We start from the raw sequence: 25,848 nt of genomic DNA on the forward strand, positions 1-25,848 counted from the left end.
AAGGGGCACTGAGTAGTGGGTCTGGTGGCTCAGTGGGCTAATACGTCTGTCCGCTGTAGGGGCCTGTGTTCGACATCATGGTCATAGGTTCAAATCCTGGCGTGTCCACTCAGCCTTTCATCCTTCTGAGGTTGATAAAATGAGTACCATTGAGTTGGGTAACAATAAACATCTGTTGTTCAGCGCCAAGATACGCTAGGGTGAACATGCGCTTTACAAATACACGTTCTTTTATGTCAGGCCACTTCAACGATTGGCTAACTTCACTTTGCGCCCATTTTGTTTTTTGGTCCAGGGGCGTAGCTATCGTTGCAGCAGCCTGTGCAGTGCACCAGGGTCTAAGACAAGCGGCCCCCTCTGCACTGGCTGTAAGCCCTGCATAAGCCCCTACAAACAAACTTTTTAAATGAATGATTTAAGGAGGAATGTAAGTGTATGGCTGCAGGAGCAGACTGATAGTAAGGCATAGTTTATAAACTGGGGGAATTAATTTTATTGTAATCCATGTTTCTGTGCAGTTTTGATATTAATACTTCCAGTGAACGGAAATCCAAGATCGTAATGAGAACTGTCTATCATAGCGAGTGTGCAATTAGTTCAAAAGTTGGCACTGCCACACTCTCTACCGGCCCAGACAAATGCTCAGTGGACGGATTTCTCCCTCATACTTTGATAACCTTTTATTAACAAATGGCGATTATACTGTCTGTCTGTCTGTCTGTATGTATGTGTTATTTATATAGATCAAACCTAGCCTAAAGGCGGCAGAGTGCTGTTGCAAGGTCAAAGACAACATTTGTCTGGACACCCGTGCCAAAGTATAGTGTGTGGTGGTAGAAGGGCTTCTTGAAGCTAGCAGGACCAGGCTTCTGTGCTTCAATCCGGAGAGGACTTGCCTCGATACTGCAAAACAATCTTACTATAGAGTGCTGCCAACTACACTGATTGGTTAGTACGGTAGAGGTATAGCAAAAGGGATGACAAAATGACCCTTTCAAAGCTGTTAGGTGTTCCCATGCTGTACTGGTCACATTCTGTCAATCTTTTTTTTTTCTTTTTTTAAACCGAGTATTGCATATATTTGTAAATGCAAACTGTGACCTAAAGTTCTCCCTAATGGGGTGAAGATGTAGCCTTACGGCTAGAGCAGTCAACGTCGAACTTGGGGAACCAGGTTCGAGTGTCGGCAAGGATGCTCAACATCCTGTGATTCTGGGTAAATCACTTAATCTCCCTGTGCCTAACAAAAATGAATGTGTGTCCTCATGAAACGAAACTGGTGCCATGTGAAGCGCGCTGATACCCGATATCTTTGGGTTTAGATCGTGCTATATAAAACTCAAAACAAAAAAAAGTTTGCACAGAAACCTCTTCAACAGACACTTAAATCATTCAATGTTTTGCAGATTTGTTCAATAATGTAATCTATCTGTCCCGGGTCACTGGTTTTACTCATAGGTGAGGTTCTCACTTTCTAGCATGTCAGATTCTATATAGTGGGTTTTTGTTTTGTTTGCTTAATTCTTTCAAATGGGATGATGGCCAGTCTTGCTCTTGGCCAATCTCGGTTACTCTTTTCTCCTAAAATTGAGTCTTGGGAAGCCTCCGATTGTGGTCAGCCAGGTGAAAGGGGTCGGTAACACAAGCTACCTAGTCTCATAGCCACTTCAGTGTGGACGGACATCAGCCTGAGGTCCTGCAGCAACGCTGCTCTTAGGGATGAGCAGGAGGTGTCCTCGTGGGTTGACTTTTCAGTCACCACCAGGGAAGCGAGTAAAGATCAACATGGAGACCACATTGAGTCTTGGAGTAAACAAGCTCATCATGGAGTTTGAGGACATCTGAGTGAACAGGAAGTTCAGTGAGCTGTAGAATGAACAGAACTTCAGGGGCAGGAAAAATAGGAGGAGCTTTGATGATTCTTGATTGAGCCCGAGCCTCAGGGTCTGAAAGCGAAGGAGCAGGAGCCTTGGGGTCTGAAGGCGAAGAGAAACTTCAGGAACCTTAGAGTGAAGGGTCTAAGGGGGTTTGAGGTTAAGCAGGAGCCTTCTGGAGCTAAGGGTTAGCTTCTGGGAACTAAAATAGAGGCAGGAGCCTTTGAGGCCCGAGTGTTTTCTGGAGCCCTGAGGACCTACGTTGAAGAGGGGCTTTGCTATGAACCGAAGAATGATAGGAGCCTGTGGGGCTTGGAGGTCAGCAGGAGCTTTAGATACCTAGTGGTAAGTGGGAACCTCAGGGTCTTTGTGTGTGTGTGTGTGTGTGTGTGTGTGTGTGTGTGTGTGTGTGTGTGTGTGTGTGTTTGTATGCGACTGTGTGTGTGTCTGTGTGTCTGTCTGTCACTAGAAGTAAATAGAACCCTCCTGGAATCCCATGGTAAACATGGTCTGCTTGACCCGAGGGTAAGCAGAAGCTCACGGTAAGAGAGAGCAAGCGATACTGGGTCTAGGGTCGAACAGGGACCTAAACAGCCATCAGGTTGAGCAAGATTCCAAGGCAGCAGGGAGTGATCAATATTGCAAGATAACCTCAGAGAGCAGTAGACTCATTGGTCCTTTGTATTAGCAGGATCCTCCCAGAGCTCAGAGCGTGGAAATTAGTTTAAGAGTCCTGAGGATGAGTGGGTAGTTTCAAGATCAAGTGATGATGAATATGAAGTCGCTGTTTTAGGGTGTGCAGGGCACTCGGGTCCGTTAGAGTGAATAGAAATCAGTCCCAGGGTGACCATGACCCTCCGGGGGCCTCTGACTCAGTGGACACTGATGAACCCCATGAGTAACCAGAAGGCTTAGGACCTAAGACCACGGAGAGGACTCGTGAATATGAGGGTGAGCAAAGACAAAGGGAAATTCATGGACATGAGGATGAGCGTCCATGAACCAGTGGGTGACATGCAGTGGAATAATGGAGTTTCCAGTCCTACACAGTGTTACTTGCTCTGCAGGCTAGAAAAGGCATTATTTGTCATAAAGTTGTCCCAAAATGAATCCCCATCTACTAACCATACAATGCTTCGCGAAAAGTAGTAAACTGCAAATGTGGGTCAGATTATTGGGGGTTGGGGGGGGGATGCCAGAGGCATAACCAACACCATTCACACCCCGCAGTGCAGGGGGCCTCTCAGTCATCTAGACATAAAGGGCGGCTCCCTCCGCATGTCAGCTCTGGGATATGGGTATTGCAAGGGGACTCCCTCTCTATTCCTTGCAGGGGGGGGGGGGTCCTAAGGTTTCCTTATGCCCCTTGCAGGGGCCGGGTCTATTTGTGATCCCAGTCTGGCTGTGATGGATCTTGCCTTTCCAGTAGCATTGAAGGTGATACTGGCTCAATGTCACGAGGACAGCAATATAAGGCAAATAGCCATCAACCTGGCTGGTTTCAGCCAGAGCAATATTTGGAGAGTTGCTATCCTTCCAGTTGGTTGTGCTGCATGTCCTGTGGCCCCGAACTCCTGCCTGATGAGGAATCCGGCCTCTGTGCTGTCTTTCATCCGTCTCATGCTTGAGAACACGCATCCCATTCAATCGGGCCGCCCATCTGTCACTGAGCTGCTTTGGGATGGCAATAATTCACTCAAATCAGGGAGGGCGTGGTCAGAGGGCGTGTGATGCCAGTTTCGCCACCACACTGAGTTATCTGTAATTCCAGTGGCGAGCACTTTCACCCACGCTCTCCCTCTTCCTCGTCTCCATTCCACCTGCCCTCTTCCTTGTACTTTAACAAACACTCCGCCGATTTTATTTTTGCTAATTCTGCTTTTCAGCAAACCAGGGTTAATTGTTGAAGTGGGAGAATGACTGCCAAATTTCTTCAAATAGAAGAAGTTTGGGTTCAAGTGTCCTCTCCTATCCGCTTAAATAAATTAAGAATGGAGCATGCTGGGATGGGGTGGTCTGAGGTGACCCCACCTCTCTCGGCGATGGTGGACCTGAGCACAGTCAAATGCCCCCAAAAGATAGCTTCATTTTCCCCTCGCCTGTGAGGCGCAACGAAATGACACGCCTGCCAACTCACACAGTGCCTCTTTGTGACTAGCTCTTTCCTTTCTTATCACACGGCCTCCTGGTGTGGAGCCAGTATCACACAGTGAGCAGTAAGATGAGCTGGAGACCCTTGTGCAACACAGGTTTACATCTTGTATGAAAGCACTGTCCTGCTGTGATCCATTAGGTCCAGGGCTGGACTGGCCGTGGCAGGCACCGGCGTTTCCCTGGTGAGCCGCCAGGGTGGGGGCTGGGTTTGGGCCCCTGGGGGGCGTTTTTGTTAACGGGCCAGCAGTATCGGCCCCCTGTAACAAAATCAACTGAAACCGGCACTAAAAAACAGTTCCCCGCCCCTCCTTGGGGCCGGCGAAGCAGTTTTTCAGGGCCGGTTTCAGTTGCCAGTCCGGCCCTGATTTGGGCTCAGTGGCGCACCGCTAAATGATTGGGCCCTCTTGCAAAGTGTGATGGGTCTCTGCGTCTCCCATAGCTCAAAGATATTTATTGGCTTTGGACGGAATGAGCTCTAGTTAAGGGTTGCCTCACCTCCAGCTCCGCAGGGGCTGAAGGGCCTACGTTATACCCCTATTAGGGCATCACAAGCTCCCCAAACGGGGTCCGTGACTCAATAGGATTTCGTTCTTGCTGTGGGGCACAATAGCAATGCCTGTTTGAGCAGTGCTGAGTTTCCAAAACCACTCTCCCTCTCCAGAGCCCTAAACCATCCTATGCCACATATGCTCGATCCAATGGGGAAAATTGTAGTATGGTTGACGGGTAATTCGTATTTATATAGCATTTACTACACCATACGAGGCACTAATGCACTTTTCAGCATGTAGCAAGCTACTCCAGAACCCAAAGCGATACCAAAGGGGATGATGGACGGAGCGCTTGAGCAAGTCAAACACTCACCCCCAGTCGACTGATCTGGGTTTAATCCATCACCATTCTTTAGCTCATTCAGCCACCCCAGTTCAGACATTGCCATATGCAAATCAGTTTGACCCTGTGCCTATTGAGAACAGTCCTGCCCGAACTGCCAAGCCATGTCTTACCTGGACCGGAAACAAGCATCCTGGGACCGGTTTCGGATTCATAATCCTCATCAGCCAGACTATCTTGAATCCAGTGGTAGAGTGAGCAAGGGACCAACGTCTGGGCATACAATGCCAACTCAGGGTGAACAAAGCGATAACCAGATTAGAGGAGGGAAAATATAGATTGTTATTGGGAGTGGTGGACATGTGCGCCTGTTATTTGGATGAATAGGAAAAAGGAGAGAAGAATTTGGAAAGGGTTATTTGGGAGTCCATAGTAGTAGGAGAGGTTTAGGATGCTTTGGAGAGTGGAGGTAGGGGAATAGTTTGACATTGGGTTTAGGGTGGATGAGTTCTATAGTAGATATTTGCGGCAAGTTGTTAAAGGTTTTTTCCCCTCTGTACTCGACTCACACCCACACATGAAAAGATATAGATACTTAAAAAAGTTAACACATACAAATATGAAAAATAGTAATCCAAAGGTGTAACATATTGCGGAGGAAATTTCCCTGCTGCCATTACATTTTATTCCTCCAAGTATTGTTTGAGAAACTACTTCATAAAAATTGTTATTATTGCATGTTAATGTCAAATTAGAGGACTGCGGCCAGTCGAAACTACTGTGCCTTAAGTAAACAAAGACAGAAGGCATTACAAAAGGGCAATAATTGGGTTAGGTTGCTTGTTGGTGCACTGCACATATTTACTGGTTTAAATCCTGCCTCAAGCCTCTTCCTGAGTTGGCGCGTCCAGTTATGAATAACCCCCTGCAGACCTGCCAACTTGAAAACATGCCCATGTGAGGAGGGGGCGGGTCTTTGTGCAAAGAGGCACGCTAATTCTCACAAATCCTCCTCAACCCTCTCCCAATTTTTTTTTTTTAAATGAAGGGTTGCTCAGGCTGTTGCAGATGTCCTGGGCTGTTTTCACACCTATTAAATGACATCAGCAGTTCACAGCCTCCAGAGACGAGCTGGGAATATACCCTATGCAGTGGTTCTAGCTCCTCTTCCCAGTCACTGTGTGATATTTTTATTTTTATTTATTTAGTGTTTTATAGAGTGCGAAGGTGACCCGTTAGGGTATCAGAGCACTTTACAGAGTTAATCAAGATGTTTACAAGATAATTCAAGACAGATGATATCTACTGCTCACTGGGTTACCTTGTGAAGGGAGCTGATATCGTGTGACACGTGGTGGCACCATGTGAGTTGGCAGGTCTGCAATTGCACTTCTCAGCTCTTTGCATGCACCATACTCAAAGATGGGGAACAAGATTAAGTTATGTCGCGGACGGTCTCATCCTGCACTCTTTGCACCAGAACTGGGTGTGCTCTGTTCTGACCTGCGAGGGGTCCTATTGGGAAACAGCCACTACAACGCGGCCGTTTCAACGAAAACCTTAACCACGCATGCATTACAACGCATGCGTGGTTATAACGAAAGCCTTTACCACGCATACATTTACTACGAGGTACGTAGTAAAGGCATGTGTGGTAAAGGGTACAATTAAAAAAAGGGGGGGTTGGGGGGCCCCCTCCCCCCCAAAAAACAAAAAAACAAACCTGAAGTCGAGATGTGCAGGCAATCGACGTCGTATAAGAGGAAACGGAAAGAAACTTCCGCTTCCTCTTTACGACGTATGACATCACCACGGAAGAATTTGTGGAGAAGGATAAGCGTGGAAATACCATTCCATTGTAACGCATGCGTGGTAAAGGCATGCGTTACAACGGAGTTCGTTGTAACAACATACAACCGGGGCTATTGAGTGAAAGACGCACCAGCGATTCAGTCCTTGAGCCCATCTTCCTCTGCATTTTTAAAGAGGTGCCATACCCAAAGTAGGGTAAGGGGCAGAGTATATTGTGAGTGTGAACCTATGTGGGGGTACCTAGAGGGTCCTTGGCGTGCCGATTGCCCACCTCGGTCAAATGGCACCATCATGGAGCACACTTACTGCACCACTTCCTAGGTAATGTATAATTAACAACGTTGATACTACGTCACTAGAGCAGGGTCAAAGGTAATTATAATTCCATATGGCCAGCCCCATTCAAATGAAGGAATTTCACTATGAAATCATGTGGGACAGAATCTGTACGCTGCATTCAGTAATATAGAAGGGTCTAGCGAATAGTTGGTTGCACTTTCACTAGCATGGAAATGCTAAACAAAGTTAAACCCCCACGGCACTTTCATCATAGGACCAATGTTGGTGAGCTGGGCTGACAGCATTCATTATGGTGTATACATACCAACAGGCCCGATTCAGGTGGTATAATCTTGGTTTTTTAAAGCCCAACATGACTTAATTTTAGCAGACCCAAGCCTAAAATTGTTTCTGTTTCAATGTTCCTCAATGAGGAAAGTCAATGCTCCACATTTGTTGCTACCTCCCTCTTTCCTGTTTCGAAATATTGGCATTTAGGATGATGCAACATGCAGCTGCAATTATGCCAAAACTGCAGTGCTTTTTATCATCGTGCTTGAGCATCCCTGAGCAAGGCAAGTTCTTTCTCCTTGAAATGAAATGTGAAAAAGTCCAGAGGGGTCTTCTTCAGCTGTTTCTTCTTGGTACCGCACCAGGCTGGTCCCCGTGCTGAAGCTGCTGGGACTCCCTTCTGACCCTCTCATTGATGCTTCACTAGTGCGCTCATAAAACAGTTTCATGTCCATTGTACCTTCTCAAAGAAAAACCTGAACCATACACCTATCAAGCTGACTTTACACCTGCTGTGCACCCCATAGTCCTCACCCGTGCATGTGGGCGTGCAAGCACCCCTCTTTCTGATCTCATCACGGGGACAAAGAAATCTGACCACTCAACTCCAATTCTGGAGCACTCTCATTGGCTCCCTCTTGAAGCTAGAACACTCTTTCAAACGGCCTACATTACACTTAAAGTTGTGCTTTTGGACTCTCCCAGCTAATCAAACAATACACTTTTGTACATTTGGCAGCATGAGAAACAGAAGGAAATCCATCCTTTTTAGGTCTCGCCTGTCGATGCGCATGCGCATCGAGCAAGGCGAGAGTATTGGCACTTATCCGCTCTTTATCCACACTGCAAGGAATCGTGGCGATTCCTTGCAGTGCACGAGAAATTTAAGCTCAATGCGCATGCGCATTGAGCTTAAATGCGCGTGCACATGCCCCCAGCCGCCTGCCTTGCCTACTCTCTCTCACAGCCTCCCCCAGCTCCGCCCCCTCACTACTTGATTGCACGGCCGCTAGGCCGTGCCTCCCCTACTCTCCTCCCCCCTCCTCCTCCTACTCTCCTCCCCTGCCTGCCTGCCGTGTCGCACCTCGCACCTCTCCCCTCTCCCCTCTCCGCCCCCTCCCCTGCCCGCCGTGTTACGGTGAAAGGCTTGTTTTTTTTACCAGCGGGCAGTCTCTTTCCCTCGGCTGCTTCTATAAAATTGTCCGAGCTTAAATTAGGGCGCGGTCTGCTGGGACGCTTAGCCCTCTCTTTAAGTTTGTCTTAAAAACATTCCACGCTCTGCCTCTGTCACATACTGCCCCCCGCCCATGCTGTGCGCTAAAAATCAACATTTCTGCCCTTCTCGCACTGATAGTCTGCCCCATGCTAAGTGTCCCTCTCAACCCAAGTACTCTGCGCGCCACGCTGTCTCCTGCCCACGCTCTGCCTCTCAGTCACATGCTGCCTTCTCCGTTCCCCCAACACCGTCCATGCTGTGCACCACTCTGTCCGCCCCATGGCACGCTCTGCTCCTTTCACATATTGCCTCTGATCCCCCACCCCCGTCCATACTATGTGCCCCTCTGACCCCACATTCTTGCTGCGTCCCACTCTGCCCACGCTCTGCCTCTGTCACATACTGCCCCCGCCCATGCTGTGCGCTAAAAATATGCATTTCTGTCCCTCTCACGCTGCTACTCTGTCCCATGCTATATGTCGCTGTGTTCCCAAGTACGCTGCGCGCCACGCAAAAGTCAGTCTGGCCGTGGGGAATCCTAGCACTTCATCAGCTCTCCATTGATGTGGCCGCTCCTCTCCCCTGCCCCCCCCCATATCATCACACTTCAAAGGAATGCGCTCCGCTCCCCCGCCTCCCCCACAGCAATGCCGAGAGCTTGTTGTTTATAGTCTCCATTTACCACATGTTTATTGTGGCTTTAGTTTAGGGATTACCATAGTAACACGTGTACCCCACTGGGACTTACAGGGTCTGTTGGCCACTCGCTCATTATGGCTCCGTCTAAAATGGATTCCCAGTCATGGTGTTCTAGACTGTGGCTTGAGGGCACCGTGAGCCTTGAGTTTAATTTTGCTTCATCTTAGATTTCCGTAGATATATGTATGCTGCGCTTTGGGTTTGCCTAGCTCTATCTTTAGCTCTTGCGGACTTTGTAGTGTGTTCATGAGGTTGTGCAGTAGAGCATGTAGTGTGTGTCTATGTCTTACGGACTGCTTCGTAGTCCAGCAGAAGGAACATTTGCTCTCCATGCAATGTGCTTATTGTCTATCTATGACAAATTGTGTGCAGATCTGATCGGGCCGATGTTCACAGCTCTGCCGCTGCAGTGTGTTCAGAGAGAGCACATCCAGTCTTCAGGTCTGTAACTAGTGACTAATTCCAGCCTTGGTCGGAGTAGAGAGTATACAAATGTCAAGATCGACTTGCTAGCTGCAATGACCGTGCAGTATAAATCTTTGAGTGCTGCGGGGCACAATTGACAGACGCAGCGATTTAGGCTGTGCAGACCACTCGATACCTTCTTCACTGCAATAGCTGAGCTGATTAATAGCTTTTTAAAGCGGTCTTGCGCATTTAGCGCTGTGTGCATTTTAACAATATTGTAATTTTTAAAATATGTGTTATTGCGACTAGTGAGTGTTCTTACCTGCTTCCTCACGCTCTAAGACCCCGTTCCGCCCCGGCTGAGTGCCGTTTGCGCGGAGGGTCGCCTTGCAGAGCGCCATTCACCCGCCCCCTTTCTCCACTTCCGCCCTGCCTCATACAGCGGAGGTTAGCGGTTTAGTGGCTGTTGACCGTGCAGTATAAATCTTTGAGTGCTGCGGGGCACAATTGACAGACGCAGCGATTTAGGCTGTGCAGACCACTCGATACCTTCTTCACTGCAATAGCTGAGCTGATTAATAGCTTTTTAAAGCGGTCTTGCGCATTTAGCGCTGTGTGCATTTTAACAATATTGTAATTTTTAAAATATGTGTTATTGCGACTAGTGAGTGTTCTTACCTGCTTCCTCACGCTCTAAGACCCCGTTCCGCCCCGGCTGAGTGCCGTTTGCGCGGAGGGTCGCCTTGCAGAGCGCCATTCACCCGCCTCCTTTCTCCACTTCCGCCCTGCCTCATACAGCGGAGGTTAGCGGTTTAGTGGTTAAACGCCCCCTCTACATAATATGGTGGCTTGGCGGAAGCGCAGCGGACGAGCGCAGCGGGAGCGCCGACTTCGCGCCGAAGTCAAGCCAAACTCCTGCCCGTCTGAGCCCGTCCGCGGCCGGTTGCGGCCCATGGCCCCTCACCCTGCCCTAACGCTTCGCTATTCGTCAGCGGACCTATGTTCTTTACAACATGTAGTTCCTCTGCCCCTTGAGGCCATTAGGAGGTCCCAGAAGTGCGGGATTTCAACCTCTCCTTGCACGGTGAGTCCTCCCTCGCCTGGACCTGTCCCTTCCCCCGTCCCCGCTGTTTCCCCTTCTTCTTCACCTGCTATTGTTACCCTTAAAATTCTTTATCTCAACACGCGCTCCATGGTTAAACACCAACTTGAGATCTACCGCCTATTAGACGATACTAATGTAGATATTCTCTTTTTGTCGGAGACTTGGCTGACAGAAGATTCTGTACCCGATATCCTAGCCGCTCTTCCCAACGGCTACTATATCCTTCATGTCAACCGTCCTGGAGGGCAAGTTGGCGGGGGAGTAGCAGCCATTATTCGTAAAGAATATGCTTTTTCGATCTTAGACTGCACCCCCATCCCCAACTCCCAAACCCTTGTCATCCAACTTCGCTCAATTACTACCTCCCTCATCTGTGTTCTTATGTACAGACCCCCTACCCACATGCCTTCCTTTGCTCTCTCAGTCGGGGAACTTCTATCCCAGCTTCTGATAAATCACTCCAGAATTCTTCTTCTGGGTGATTTCAATTACGGGCCCTTCGACCCTCAAGAAAGCAGGCTGTCTGAACTGTTCACCGAAACCCTCACTAGCTTGAACTGTCAGCAACTGATTGCCACTTCCACTCACTGTAAGGGTCATATACTCGACCAGGTCTGGGTGGCCAATCTAGACTTTTCGCCTCCACTAATCACCCCTTGTACCTGGTCAGACCATCACTTTATCTCCCTTTCTGTCGACCTTCCTAGTTTTCACCGCCCTTCGCGCCGCGCTGGCATTACGGCCCGTAATTGGAAAAACGCCGATATGACAACATTTCATTCTCTCCTGGCAGGCTCAATTCCTCCAGCCCTTGAATCTGTGTCTCACCAAGCCTCCACTCTTGAGCTCTGGCTGAAGGCAGCTGCCGACGTTGTAGCTCCCCTAAAGACCATCAAAATCTCACGCCCCTATGATGCCCAGCGATGGTTTACTGACCAGTTGAAACTTGATAAGCTAGCCCTCCGCCAGGCTGAACGTCACTGGCGCCAGAAGTACGACCCTGCACTCAAGATTGAATTTACGAACCTACTAAACACATACAAATCTTCCATTCTGGAGGCCAAGACCTCCTATTTTTCTCGCAAAATCCTCGAGTCGGCTTCAAAAGCCAAGGACATTTTTTTAATTGTCAATGAGCTCTCCCTTCCCGATCGTATTACCCTCCCGCCCGTTCCCACCCAGGCTTTGTGCGATGAGCTCAATGTTTTCTTTCAGGATAAGATTGCCACAATTAAAAACAATATTTCTCCATCTCCCCCTTCCAAATCATTTCCCCTTCCTCCTGAAAATGCCTTTAAATTTCACACCTTTCCTCCCATTTCCATTGCTGAATTTCACAGCATTCTCCATAAAGTTAGCTCTGGCTCCCCTAGGGACTGTTGCCCCCCACAAATTTTCAAGGAAATTTTTAGGCTCTGCCCTGACCCCGCCCTGGCCCTTCTCAACTCCTCTTTAACATCAGGAGTTGTTCCAGAGGCTTTTAAGCAGGCCATAGTGTTACCTATTTTGAAAAAGCCTAGCGCAGACCCTCTTGTGATGAATAATTACAGACCCATCTCTCTCCTCCCTTTCTTAGGAAAGATTTTGGAGACATATGTAACCAAGTGTCTGAGTACCTTTATGGAAACTTCTTCTTTCCTTGACCCTCATCAGGCTGGCTTTCGCCCTCTTCATTCCACAGAGATGGTGATTGCAGCAGTAATGGACACATTGAGAACTGGTGCCGACAATAATATTCCTCAAGCCCTAGTATTGTTAGACTTGTCGGCGGCTTTTGACACGGTCGATCATACTATTTTGATCGACCGTGTCAACAACGCCGGCATTCGTGGCGCCGCCCTGGACTGGGTTCGATCCTTCTTGCAAGGCCGTTCCCAGGCAGTCCACCTCTCCACCTTCTCTGCCCCTTTTATTCCCCTCACTTGTGGTGTTCCCCAGGGCTCAGCTCTCTCCCCTCTCCTCTTCAACTTATATATGCAACCGCTCTTGGCATCCCTTCGTCACTCCTCAGCTACTATATATAACTACGCAGACGACTTGCAACTGATCTTTCCCCTGGACACCTCACCCTCTTCCCGTCTTAACCTCCAAACCACAATGCTACTCATCTCTGATTGGATGGCTCACAGCCAACTCAAGCTGAATCCGTCCAAAACGGAACTTGTTCTGGTGGGCGGCTCTTCCAATCCCTGGGACGACAACTTCTGGCCTTCTTCCCTTGGCTCTCCCCCTCGCCCGGTCGGCACCGTGAAAAGTCTAGGAGTGATCATCTCTGAGGATCTATCTATGAAACCTCAGATCTCAGCAGTAACATCCTCCTGCTTTTTCCAGCTGCGCAGGATCCGCAAGATCTGTAGATTCCTTACCAGAGAGGCACTCATACTAGCTATATTGGCTTTGGTCATCTCCAGGGTTGACTTCGCCAACGTCCTGTATGTGGGGATCCCCGCCTACCAGCTTCAAAAACTTCAGCTGATTCAGAACCAGGCTGCCCGCCTGGTGTTTCACCAACCCAAACACCAGCATGTTTCCCCCCTCCTGAGGAGCCTCCACTGGCTCCCGGTGGCTAAACGGTGTTTCTTCAAACTCGGCTGCACCCTTTTCAAGTCCCTTCACAAACTCGCTCCTGAGTTCATCTCCTCTAAACTCAAGCGCTATCTCCCATCTCGTAATCTTCGATCCTCTGCCGATAATCTTCTTTGCATTCCCCTGATCCGCCGCAAAAAACACGGCGGCCTTCGCTTCTCTTTTTTAGGCCCCACTTTCTGGAACTCCCTCCCTTCTTCCTTTCGCCATTGTCCCACCTACGAACTGTTTCGTAAAACCCTGAAAACTCACCTCTTTAAGTTGGCTCTTGAGTAATGTCTCCCGCCCCGGCTCGCCAGGTCTGTTATGAGCGCCAAGAAACCGTCTCGGTGTACGTGCGCGGTATAAATTGTTTAACATAACATAACAACATAATGATGTCTGCCCTGCCACCATTTACTTCGGACCCTCACTCACCCTCACTCACCCTCACAACCCTCTCACCCTCACTCACTCTCACCCCCTCACTCACCTCACTCACTCTCACCCCTCACCCCCTCACCTTCACTCACCCCCTCACTCACCCCCTCACTCACCCCCCTCACCCCCTCACCCCCTCACCCCCTCACTCACCCCCTCACCCTCACTCACCCTCTCACCCACCCTCTCACCCACCCTCTCACCCACCCCCTCACACGCCCTCACCCCCTCACACCGCCACCCCCCCACTCAGAATGCACACCCCCTCACCCTCACACGCCCTCACCCACTCACACCGCCACACTCCCTTAGAATGCACACCCCCTCACCCACCCCCTCACTCCCCCTCACCCCCCTCACCCTCTCCCTCACACCGCCACACCCCCTCAGAGCCCTCACTCTCACTCACCCTCACTCACTCACCCCTCACCCTCACTCACTCACCCTCACTCACCCTCACAACCCTCTCACCCTCACTCACTCTCACAACCCTCTCACCCTCACTCACACACCCTCACTCACCTGACTCACTCTCACCCCCTCACTCACCCCCTCACCCTCACTCACCCCCTCACTCACCCCCTCCCTCACCCCCTCACTCACCCCCTCACCCTCACCCACCCTCTCACCCACCCTCTCACCCTCACACACACCCACCCTCTCACCCTTACACACACCCTCACACGCCCTCACCCCCTCACACCGCCACACACCCTCAGAATGCACACCCCCTCACCCTCACACGCCCTCACCCCCTCACACCGCCACACACCCTCAGAATGCACACCCCCTCACCCTCACACACCCCCTCACTCCCCCTCACCCTCACACTCCTCACCCTCTCCCTCACACCGCCACACCCCCTCACACCCCCTCACTCTCACACCCCCTCGCTCTCACACCCCCTCACTCTCACTCCCCCTCACTCTCACTCCCCCTCACTCTCACTCCCCCTCACTCTCACTCCCCCTCACCCTCACTCCCCCTCACCCTCACCCACACACCCCCTCACCCTCACACCCCTCACCCTCACACCCCCTCACCCTCACACACCCTCCCCCTCCCACCCCCTCACCCACACACCCCCTCACCCACACACCTCCTCACCCACACACCCCCTCACCCACACACCCCCTCACCCTCACACCCCCTCACCCACACACCCCCTCACTCACACCCCCTCACCCTCACACCCTCACACCCCCTCACCCTCACACCCCCTCAGACCCCCTCACCCTCACACCCCCTCACCCTCACACCCCCTCACACCCCCTCACACACCCTCACACACCCTCACACACCCTCACACACCCTCACCCTCCCTCACCCCTGCACGCCTCTCACCCCTGCACGCCTCTCACCCCTGCACGCCTCTCACCCCTGCACGCCTCACACTGCTGCACGCCTCACACTGCTGCACGCCTCACACTGCTGCATGCCTCACACTGCTGCACGCCTCACACTGCTGCACCCCGCACACTGCTGCACGCCTCACAACACCACCATATCACTCTGGGACGGCGCCACATCACTCTGGGACGGCACATCCACCGCCACCACCACATCCACCGCCACATCCACCACATCCACCACCACTACATCCACCACCCCATCCACCACCACCACCCCATCCACCACCACCACCGCATCCACCACCACCACCACATCCACCATCAACACATCCACCGCATCCACCACCACATCCACCATCACCACCACATCCACCACCACCTCCACATCCACCATGACATCCACCGCCACATTCACCACCGCATCCACCACTGCATCCACCACCACATCCACCACCACCACATCCACCGCATCCACCACCACATCAACCACACCCACCACCACCACATCCACCACCACATCCACCACATCCACCACCACATCCACCGCATCCACCACCACCACATCCACCACATCCACCACCTCCGCATCCACCACCACATCCACCACCACATCCACCACCACATCCACCACCAACACATCCACCACATCCACCACCACATCCCACCACATCCACCGCATCCACATCCACCACCACATCCACCACCACATCCACCACCACATCCACCACCACATCCACCACCACCACATCCACCGAATCCACCACCACATCCACCACCACATCCACCATCACCTCCACATCCACCGCCACATCCACCGCCACATCCACCACCACATCCACCACCACCACATCCATCACATGCACCACCACCGCATCCACCACACCCACCACCACCACATCCACCACACCCACCACCACCACATCCACCGCATCCACCACCACCACATCCACCACCACATCCACCACATGCACCACCACCGCATCCACCACCACATTATTTACAAAATTAAAAGCCATTGTTATTTGTAATATCAATACATCTAAGTCACGTAAATACAACACACATTGCATTACAAATGCTATAGGTGTCACATTTGCGAAAGTTAAAACTATTGACATTGTAACTGACAAAGCTATTAATTTTACTATTTTCAAAACCAACACATAAATAAAAAAAGTGTCATTAACAATACCAATCACTCAAACTTTCCTAATGCGAGACCTATTGCATTTCCAATGCTTGTTGGAAACTAGGGGCCGTATTTTGTATTGGCATTGTTTGCGGCCAGCCTCCTTTGAAAAGGTGCGCCGGGCACAAACAATGCTAATGCGCCCCATTAGAGCATCCGCTCCATGTTTTCACAGTGCAGGCGGCACCGCCTGCACTTTCAAAGGGGTTTAAAGATCCCATTACAGGCGGGTGCCCTCAGTGACTGCATCTGCCTGCAAGGGAATGTCTGGGGGGGTCCATGGGACCCCCTTTACCCCCCTGCAGGGGGCTGCTGTCAGGAGGCACACCGATAGTGCGCCACCTTTTAAATGGCACACTGTCAGTGCGCCTCCTGAGGGCTTCTTTGACTCTGCGCTCGCGTCTGTAATATGGAACGGGTCAGAGTCCAAGGAATTCCCTTGTTTGCATGGGGCACGCCCCTATGTAAATGAAGGAACGCCCTCTGTTGATAGTGCTGGTGCTTTCAGTGCGCCAGCGCGATAAGTATTATAGAATGGGACACACAAGCGTCTGCATCCCCTTCTATAATACCAAAGTTCTCCGGGGAGCGGAAAGCGGGAGCGAATGCCCATTCCGCCCCCGGGGTATTTATGTAATAAGGCCCCAAAACTTCAAAGGCCGAAAGATAGACAAATCTGATAACTATGAATAACCTTCTTAAATAAATGAGAATGAACCCCAATATTTTAGCTTTTTGTTGAACTGAAAATTGACCTCCTCAGATCCCACAATTTAGAGGCAATTACCTCTAGCTAGCACATTTGGTGCAAAATTAAACTCCCCAATATGCAGTTAATAATTTGTTGCAAAAAGGTATTAGATTCGGATTAATGCAAGTCCGATTTAAAAAACAAAATGTAGCTCAGAAGGTGTTGAAGCATGCATAGGTATTCTGTCTTTCCTGTAATGACCTATAGCTTGCAAAAAATAAATGTTAACATAATTATCTCCTTTTTGCTGACCGCGGTTCCTTTTGAGAACCAAAAGGGAAGAATGAAAAGCCAGTTTTTGTTGTTTGGACTGCAGCCATAATGATGCTCAGGGAACTGTCTTTCACCTTGACTTATGCAGCGGTGATCCCGCTGGCACACGTGAACTATAATAAGTTATTACATTTGAGCAACTACGTCATTTGCTTATTACGGGTTAGCAGAGCTGTCACAAGTGGACTATGATGGGGACATACGAGACCGGTTTTAATAGATGGCTTGCAGGCTCCAATGTGTTATATAAATATACTAGCACAATAGAAATAAATATAATATATCCTGGATCTTCTCGTTGCTTGACAGAGGCAGCACATGTCATATTTCATCTCCGCCACTCACACGTGCCTTCTTGCCCACTGAGCTATAGCCCGCATCACAGGGGTGGCAGAGCGCATCTAGACCGGGTGTTATACTATGTTTTCTGATCAGCCCCAAAAGCTAAACCATAAGTGTTAGTGCAAGGAACCTAGACCCGTGTGATCCTGAAACCTCAAAACCCAACGTACAGTTCCTTCATTTGTACTGCGTTCTTGATGCGATAATAGGCGAGTCAACATTGCTGGTGCATGCTCCATCCGTTGTGTCCCACCAGGCAAATTTCCGTGGAATATGACCTCTCTGGAAAACTCTCCCCAGTTGTCTTCTGGCCCTCAAAGAAACAAGTTCTGACCAAGAATTGTGCTTTATGATTCGAAATTATTGCCCGGAATTAGAACGTAATCCACAACAGTGGACGGGAAAGCTGTCCTTGCATCTTGTGTGGGTTAGGGAACTGCATTAAACTCTCTATTGCTAGATTTGTATTTTTAGTCTCTGTGGCCAGAGTGAAAGAAGTGCCTCTCACTTTCACATCTTCTATTGAGCTTTCCCTGCTGCTAAATAACGGCTGTTTGGGGAACTTCTGTGTTTTTTTTGATGTATCAACCAAGAAATTGTGCTATGTGTAAATATTCAAAGTAAAATAAAAGCAAAATCAAATTAATGCCTTTTCAGCAAACCAAACCTAATCCGAATCTACAGTCTTTATCGATTAATACATCTCAGTTAAGAAATCATTCTGAAAAAATACAAAGAATTTCTCATTGTTGGCTTTTTTGCCAAACCGATGACCACTTTTTTCATCGTGATTGTTTATCCTATGGTAAGTGTAGGTTGTTAAAATCCTAGATCTAATCGTTACACTAAAGTCATGTGGCTGAGTGACCCAGCCTTTTAAATCGTGCACTAGGATAGACCTTTCAGTAAATATTTGTATTACTCTATAGGCCAGGGCAGCTGTCATTTACTTCCCAAGGAGGTACAAGTGTTACCAGTGACATATCACTCTAGAACGGCGCTTCCCAAACTGTGTAACTTTTTAGAACAACAAACTTTCCTAACTCACCTTGCTTTCATCGACATTAGGCTGTGATTTTGCTACTGTAAATAAATTAGCCAGTGGCTGTGCACTGTCGTTGACAGATGGCACATTTTCCTTTGAAATAGTCACTGAATTGGCACAGTCATAGAGTTTTACTAATGAAAAACGACATTGCACATAAACAAAAATGTGTGGAAATTGTGTTTAAGTGAATATTTATCATTTGTGCCTCACCAAGTGTCTTGATTTATTTTCATTCTGTTAAAATCTTTAATTACATCATACTTCAGAATTCCAACAAAAATTGCTGAATTTTTATTCACCTAAACTGCTGTGTGTACAGTTCATTTACAGGTATATTTTCTTGTATGTTGCAAAAAGAAATGACATCCTACAGCCTTTCATTTCACACTTTGTATGACAGCAAGGTTGTCACATAATGTACTTTACTTTTCTATCTCTGACTGCAAAGTGAAAGAAATTAGTAAACACCAATCCCCATATTAAAAAAATACAAGCTGCAATTTCTCAGAAGAAATATCCTGACATTTGACATCTGTCTTTGGAGCGCAGCAAATGTGACCCGATAAATACAGAATTTAAAGTCTCTTTATTTAGTGCTTGCATTTAATCAACCCACCAAAAATCAGCTTGCAACCCACAGTTTGGGAAACACTGCTCTAGAAAATGAATTGACACTCGCCAGTGAACATGTTGTTTGGAAGGGTGGATCCTACTAGGGTCTAGCGTCAAGGTGCACAAATGAGATAGCGTCTTTCCGTACAAAACTGTTAGGCCTGCAGTTTTTTAGGAAGAAACTGCGCGGGCAGCCCTTGGTAGAAAAGCCAATTCGTTTCCGATGACCTCTTCTAATGGTTCTTTTGTGGTTCGGTCTGATTGCAGAGCTGGACAGAGGCCTTCTTGAGCCCCAGCTTCGAGTGGTTTGCCGCCAGATGCTGGAGGCCCTCGCTTACCTGCACAGCAAGAAGATTATCCACCGCGACCTGAAGGCTGGCAACGTCCTGCTGACCCAAGATGGGGACATCCGACTAGGTGAGTAGTAGAGACATTATTTCAGTGCCTAGGAATGTTGATAGGCTTTACAGATAACCTGTACCATTACTGTTTATATGTATTGAATAGTACCTTTTTGTGCATTGACACTGATAATGCTTTGTGTTTTGTAAGAGAAAGACAATAATTGTGTACAAGTTCTGTAGTAGAATTTTATTGGTAGAGACAATGTCGCACATAAGAGATGGGAGCATCCATGCTGCTCTTCATTATGATACGGATTACGCTTTCAAAATGTAGTCGCAGAAAAATCAAAGAGGGCCGGAGATTTAGCTGAGAGTACCTGCCGGGTCGTCAGTGCATCCCATGGTGGAATCATCTCAAGTTTATGAAATAGCAATGAATGTTCACATAGCCACCACTGAAATGTATGACTGAGCCATTTTTGCTGTAAACATTCATGTTGATAGCCTGAAGACCAAACTGAATTTTATTCCAAGGTGTGTCGAACTCGGACACAAGCTACATTGTTCAGCAGGCAGGGGAGCAAACGGCCTATCTGGTCCATACTGCGGCATCTACTCAGGTGTTTATTCCGATTATATATACCTCCTTGCAAGCTTTACAATAATTGTGCTCTTCAAGCTATTTCACAAACTAAACATTAAAAAAACAAATACGCTGTGCCACTTCAGCTTCTATATGGGGTTGTTTAAGTACTACTTATACTTTAAAAGGCTTCATGTCAACTATGCCCTGTATTATTATTATTTTTTTTTTAATCCATTGGACAGGAAAAAAGCTGAAGTGAGCGATGGCCTTTTTTAAGTACTTACAACAGAGCGAGGCCTTTTCTTAAGTACTTACATTAACAGAAGGTTGAACGTGCCAGAGAGCAAGGGCTGTATTTAGCCACACCTAAAAGGTTAAACAGACTAGTACATACTATCTATAATCTAATTTACACTGAATGTTATGCCAGGAGCAACACACCGTATTTGCACAGTAATGATCCCTGAAACTATCATTCTATCAGATTAAAGGTTTATCCACAGTAAAACCCGCGCAATCCGGCAGATAGGTCTCCAGGTCAGCCAATGAGCAGGCTCGCTGCTAAAGGGATTGTTGCTGGTTGGCGTCCTTAAAGTGCCTTACTGTAAAACTCTTACCCCGCACCTTGTCAGCTGTAATCTCTCCCAGCCAGCAGTCGATGCTCCTGCGCGTGCCAAGCTGGGAGAACTCGTGTGAAAACCAGCCCTTAAAGTGCACGCGCACACATGAAATCCTCTCCATTCCTCCCTCGTTTCAAATATTTCGTATTTGAGCGGCGGGGTCGGTGCAGTCCCGATTTGGCGATAAACGGCCTCCTTACCTATATGCAGATATATTAAAGTGACTCTGCCGTGCAAAAAGTGCATTCCAGTCCTGGCAGCTAAAAACGGCTGCCATATTGGATCGGGAAATGGTTCGTAGATGTTATTTGATGCGCTGCAGCAATAATCAGCAGGTGAACATTAAATGGAAATTAATGACTTGCTTTGATTTTTAAGTGAAAAGTCTTCAGTGAGGTGTGAAAGCGTATTTGGAGAGGATTCTTAGGAGATTTTTTTTTCAAATGTCTGTTATGACACGTTAAAGTCGTCTATTATTTTAACAACCTTGTAACGTAGCCCCGGGAAACCTATGGTTTTGGTGACCGAACTTGTTAGCAGTCATCATTTGCCAAGATGTGGACCATGCAGCAGAAAAGTGATCTGCCAAGTCGTCTCTAGAGGACTCGTGTACTCCTGCTAAAAGGGATGTCTATAGTAGAATGTGCTTATACTGTTCAGGAGTGCACAATTTGTTGTGCAAAGGTGTGCTTGATTTTACTAATTGAAGGTCTCGTGCCTAGAGCCATGGAATTGTACCCTATCAAATACATTTCCAAAGCTATGCAATTCCTTCTAGGTGTGTAGTTTTTTGTTTTGTTTTGCATAGAGTACTAACACCAATGTTAAGATTTTTTCTAGGTATTTCCAATCTTGAAAAATAACATTTTGAGCGCAGAGTGAAAATGATTGCCCTTGGAAGAATTTACACGAGGTGGAATTAGAAATCTTGCATCCTTTTTGGTCAGTCGACCTTTAATCCCATGAGTTCTCAGGACGCCGCCAAGTTCAGGGCCTTCTGATATCTTCAGGACTTTCTCACTCTGATTTTATCTTTACTCAGTTCACACTCCATCCTATTGATGGTCTCTGCAATGATATTCCCTTCTTACTCGGTTTGTCAAGGCTTCCGTGAGTGTTGGCATACTGCACATGCAGTGAAGACCTGGTGCACTGTTACCAGGTCATTGTCCTGTTCTGTGTCAGGCATACAGCCTTCTAGTGTCCTGGCCTAGAGCACAACTGTGTTTCGGGTAAGAGGAACAAGTTCACTACCTTCTGAGAGAGGGCGGAGATGGCCCACAAATTTGTGACATATGTGACTCCTCTTGCTTGCGTGAAGGGTGCATTGAGGAATGTATGGCGAAGGTCGGTCCCTATTGGCAATCTTGGGGTCATGCTAACTATGAACCACTGACATTTTATTGTCCAGTTATCATGCCGCCCAAGAACCCTGCCAGCAGGTTGGTAATACAACATAGCGGGACAAAAGGGGGTGGTGATGGACGGAGCATCTGAATCAATCAAACACTCACACCCAGTCAAAAGATCTGGGTTTGATCCATCACCGTTCTTTATCCCACTCTGCCACCCCAGTTCAGATATGGCTATATGCAAATCAGTCTGACCCTGTGCCTCATGGGAACAGTCCAGCCCGAACTGCCAAGCCATGCCTTCCCTGGACCAGAAACAAGCTTCCGAGGACCGGTTACTGGCATTACAGCCGTCTTCAGCCCGGCTTGCTTGAATCCAGTGGCAAAGTGAGCAAGGGACTCACGTCTGAGCATACCCTGCCACACTTATGGCGGCCAAAGCGGTCCAAAAGGGGGTGGTGATGGACGGAGCATCTGAATCAATCAAACACTCACACCCAGTCAAAAGATCTGGGTTTGATCCATCACCGTTCTTTAGCCCACTCTACCACCCCAGTTCAGACATGGCTATATGCAAATCAGTCTGACCCTGTGCCTCATGGGAACAGTCCAGCCCGAACTGCCAAGCCATGCCTTCCCTGGACCGGAAACAAGCTTCCGAGGACCGGTTTCTGGCATTACAGCCGTCTTCGGCTCTGCTTGCTTGAATCCAGTGGCAAAGTGAGCAAGGGACTCACGTCTGAGCATACCCTGCCACACTTATGGCAGCCAAAGCGGTACAAAAGGGGGTGGTGATGGACGGAGCATCTAAATCAATCAAACACTCACACCCAGTCAAAAGATCTGGGTTTGATCCATCACCGTTCTTTAGCCCACTCTGCCACCCCAGTTCAGACATGGCTATATGCAAATCAGTCTGACCCTGTGCCTCATGGGAACAGTCCAGCCCGAACTGCAAAGCCATGCCTTCCCTGGACCAGAAACAAGCTTCCGAGGACCGGTTACTGGCATTACAGCCGTCTTCAGCCCGGCTTGCTTGAATCCAGTGGCAAAGTGAGCAAGGGACTCACGTCTGAGCATACCCTGCCACACTTATGGCGGCCAAAGCGGTCCAAAAGGGGGTGGTGATGGACGGAGCATCTGAATCAATCAAACACTCACACCCAGTCAAAAGATCTGGGTTTGATCCATCACCGTTCTTTAGCCCACTCTACCACCCCAGTTCAGACATGGCTATATGCAAATCAGTCTGACCCTGTGCCTCATGGGAACAGTCCAGCCCGAACTGCCAAGCCATGCCTTCCCTGGACCGGAAACAAGCTTCCGACTGGGGCGAGTGTTTGATTTGCTCGAACGCTCCCTCCATCATCCCCTTTTGTATCGCTTTGTTCGCCCTAAGTGTGGCAGGGTATGCTCAGACGTGAGTCCCTTGCTCACTTGACCACTGGATTCAAGATAGCCTGGCTGATGAGGATTATGAATCCGAAACCGGTCCCAGGATGCTTGTTTCCGGTCCATGGAAGACATGGCTTGGCAGTTCGGGCTGGACTGTTCCCATGAGGCACAGGGTCAGACTGATTTGCATATAGCCATGTCTGAAATGGGGTGGCTGAGTGGGCTAAAGAATGGTGATGGATTAAACCCAGATCAGTTGACTGGGGGTGAGTGTTTGATTTGCTCAAACGCTCCGTTCATCATCCCCTTTTGTATCGGTAATACAACATAGGCAGCTGGAATACCTTATTTGCCCTTGCAAGTGAGTGAAGGCACCTTCACACTACACAAGATACGCTCTGCGATGAATACTGCAGAAGGGACAGCACAAGTATCTCCTGCCCGCTCTGTTATCCAGAAATGCCCCGGGGTGAAAAAACTGGTGGGGGCACAAAAATTAGGCACAAACCCCCAGGGATTGTCCCAAAATCTGGCCCATGGTCATAACCAGTATTGCTGACAGGCAACGGGTTTCTTCATCTCCTTAAGGAGTCCATGTTCTTACCCAAGTGGGAAAAAAAATTAAGCGATCCGTAACAGCCATAGGTGAAAATCAAAGATATTCCTGGACACTGAGATCAAGCTCCAGTTAGCTTGCCTTGAGAGGCAGTGGAAGTGAGAATTCTCGACTTAAATTTTTTGAAAACACATTCTCCCTTCCAGGCTTCCTCCTGTGTCTACATGCTGCCAAGGCAATTCTTTTACTTTTAGGTAATAGGTGTTTTTTTCTGGGTTTTTTCTTCAGTCCTTTGTTGTAGTTTGATCAACGCTGAGCTCATTTTATGTGAGTTGAACCCTCAATTGTAAATCCGATAATATACAACATGTACTCTGGCATGAAACACAAGGGTAGACATCTGCTGAAGTGTCCTCTCAGTGCACTTTGGGCCTGGGAAAAATAAACCCCCGTTGAAGCCTATATAGGTCCCTGGTGAGGTAGCTGAAAAGCCTTGCAGACCAGTTTAACTCCTCCATTTCTGAGGGAAACAATATTGAGCATAGATACTCATGGGTTTGGGAGAGATTATAATTTTTTTCTGAATTTCATACTCCATCTTTAAACACCCATATTCCAGTGGGAGTCAAAAGAAATATGAGAACATCCGATCTCAAGATTCGAGGATTTCAAATCGTAATTCATATTGTAAAGAACAACCTTCCCAAACGTTGTACTGCTGTGTAACACCCTAACAGTTTTCCTCTGTGTTCCATTGCACACTTGTTTTAAAGCGCAGTCTATAACAAGAACAGAGGTTATCTGTATTCTTGTTCTTAATCTGGAAGTCATGTCTGTGGATTCGAATAGTAGACTCTTTTCCTTAATGAATGCATAAATAAATGAATAATAGAAGTGAACGTTTAATTCCTAACATTGATCTTGCATTCAAGCCATGTCTCCTGAATTTATCCTGCAAGTTTTTCTGTGTAGGTTCGGGTATTTGCTGCTGAGTCTAATGTTTGATTTATTTGCTCAGGAATACAGCACATCATGTAGTTCTTACAGTGTAGAATGGACAACCCTTCAGGAATGTGAAATTCCTGATGCTCTGAAGAAATGAAATTATAATCCTGGAACAAAATGGGATTCACGTTCACAAACATTTTTGTACATCGAAGTGTAACTTGAGTGTGTCCATCAAAGCCATCCTCAAGCACAGACCCCTTCATCTGGGATTACCAAATCAGTTCACCTGACATTTACAGCACCAGGTGGAACTTGGTACAGTAGAAGGTGTTTTCAGTGGCAAGTTTATGGGTAGGGAAATTATCATCCGTGTTCTCACTGGAGGGCAGAGTGCTTGACTTTGGGATGGCAGTTAACGCTACTTTGCATTTATATAGATTTTTACAAACCTTCCAAATGATTTTCACACTGAGGTTTCATGCCGGCAAATAGTCGCGAAGGCGCGCGAGCTGTGTGTGAAGAACTCGCAAGCACCCCACACATTTCCCGAGGGTGTATGGGAAGAGGTTCCTCCAAAAGAGCAAGTATTACCCTTTGCAAATAAAATCAAATTTAAAAACATAAACCAGAAGATTTTCTACTGTTAGAAATCCTCCAGTTCCAAAATCTAAATTATGAGGCTTCCATGTGCATTTCAGAGGATTTGTGTTAATTCCTTACCATAACAAATCTACACAAACGACAGTATAAAATTGGTTAATAGGTTTACGAATGTCTGCCGAATTCTGTGAAATTAACCCCA

At 48.1% G+C, this 25,848-nt stretch overlaps 1 protein-coding gene across 1 annotated transcript in view; it reads left to right on the plus strand.

Annotated features, from left to right (window-relative positions):
• STK10 (serine/threonine kinase 10) overlaps positions 1–25,848 on the plus strand; it is a 375,502-nt gene that overhangs the window by 248,454 nt on the left and 101,200 nt on the right. The window contains exon 4 of the mRNA XM_078653004.1: positions 19,513–19,662. Within this exon, the coding sequence (XP_078509130.1) occupies positions 19,513–19,662 (150 nt within the window). The remainder of the gene's footprint in view (positions 1–19,512; positions 19,663–25,848) is intronic.

Source organism: Lissotriton helveticus, chromosome 7 (assembly GCF_964261635.1).
Source record: "Lissotriton helveticus chromosome 7, aLisHel1.1, whole genome shotgun sequence".
Classification (NCBI taxonomy): domain Eukaryota; kingdom Metazoa; phylum Chordata; class Amphibia; order Caudata; family Salamandridae; genus Lissotriton; species Lissotriton helveticus.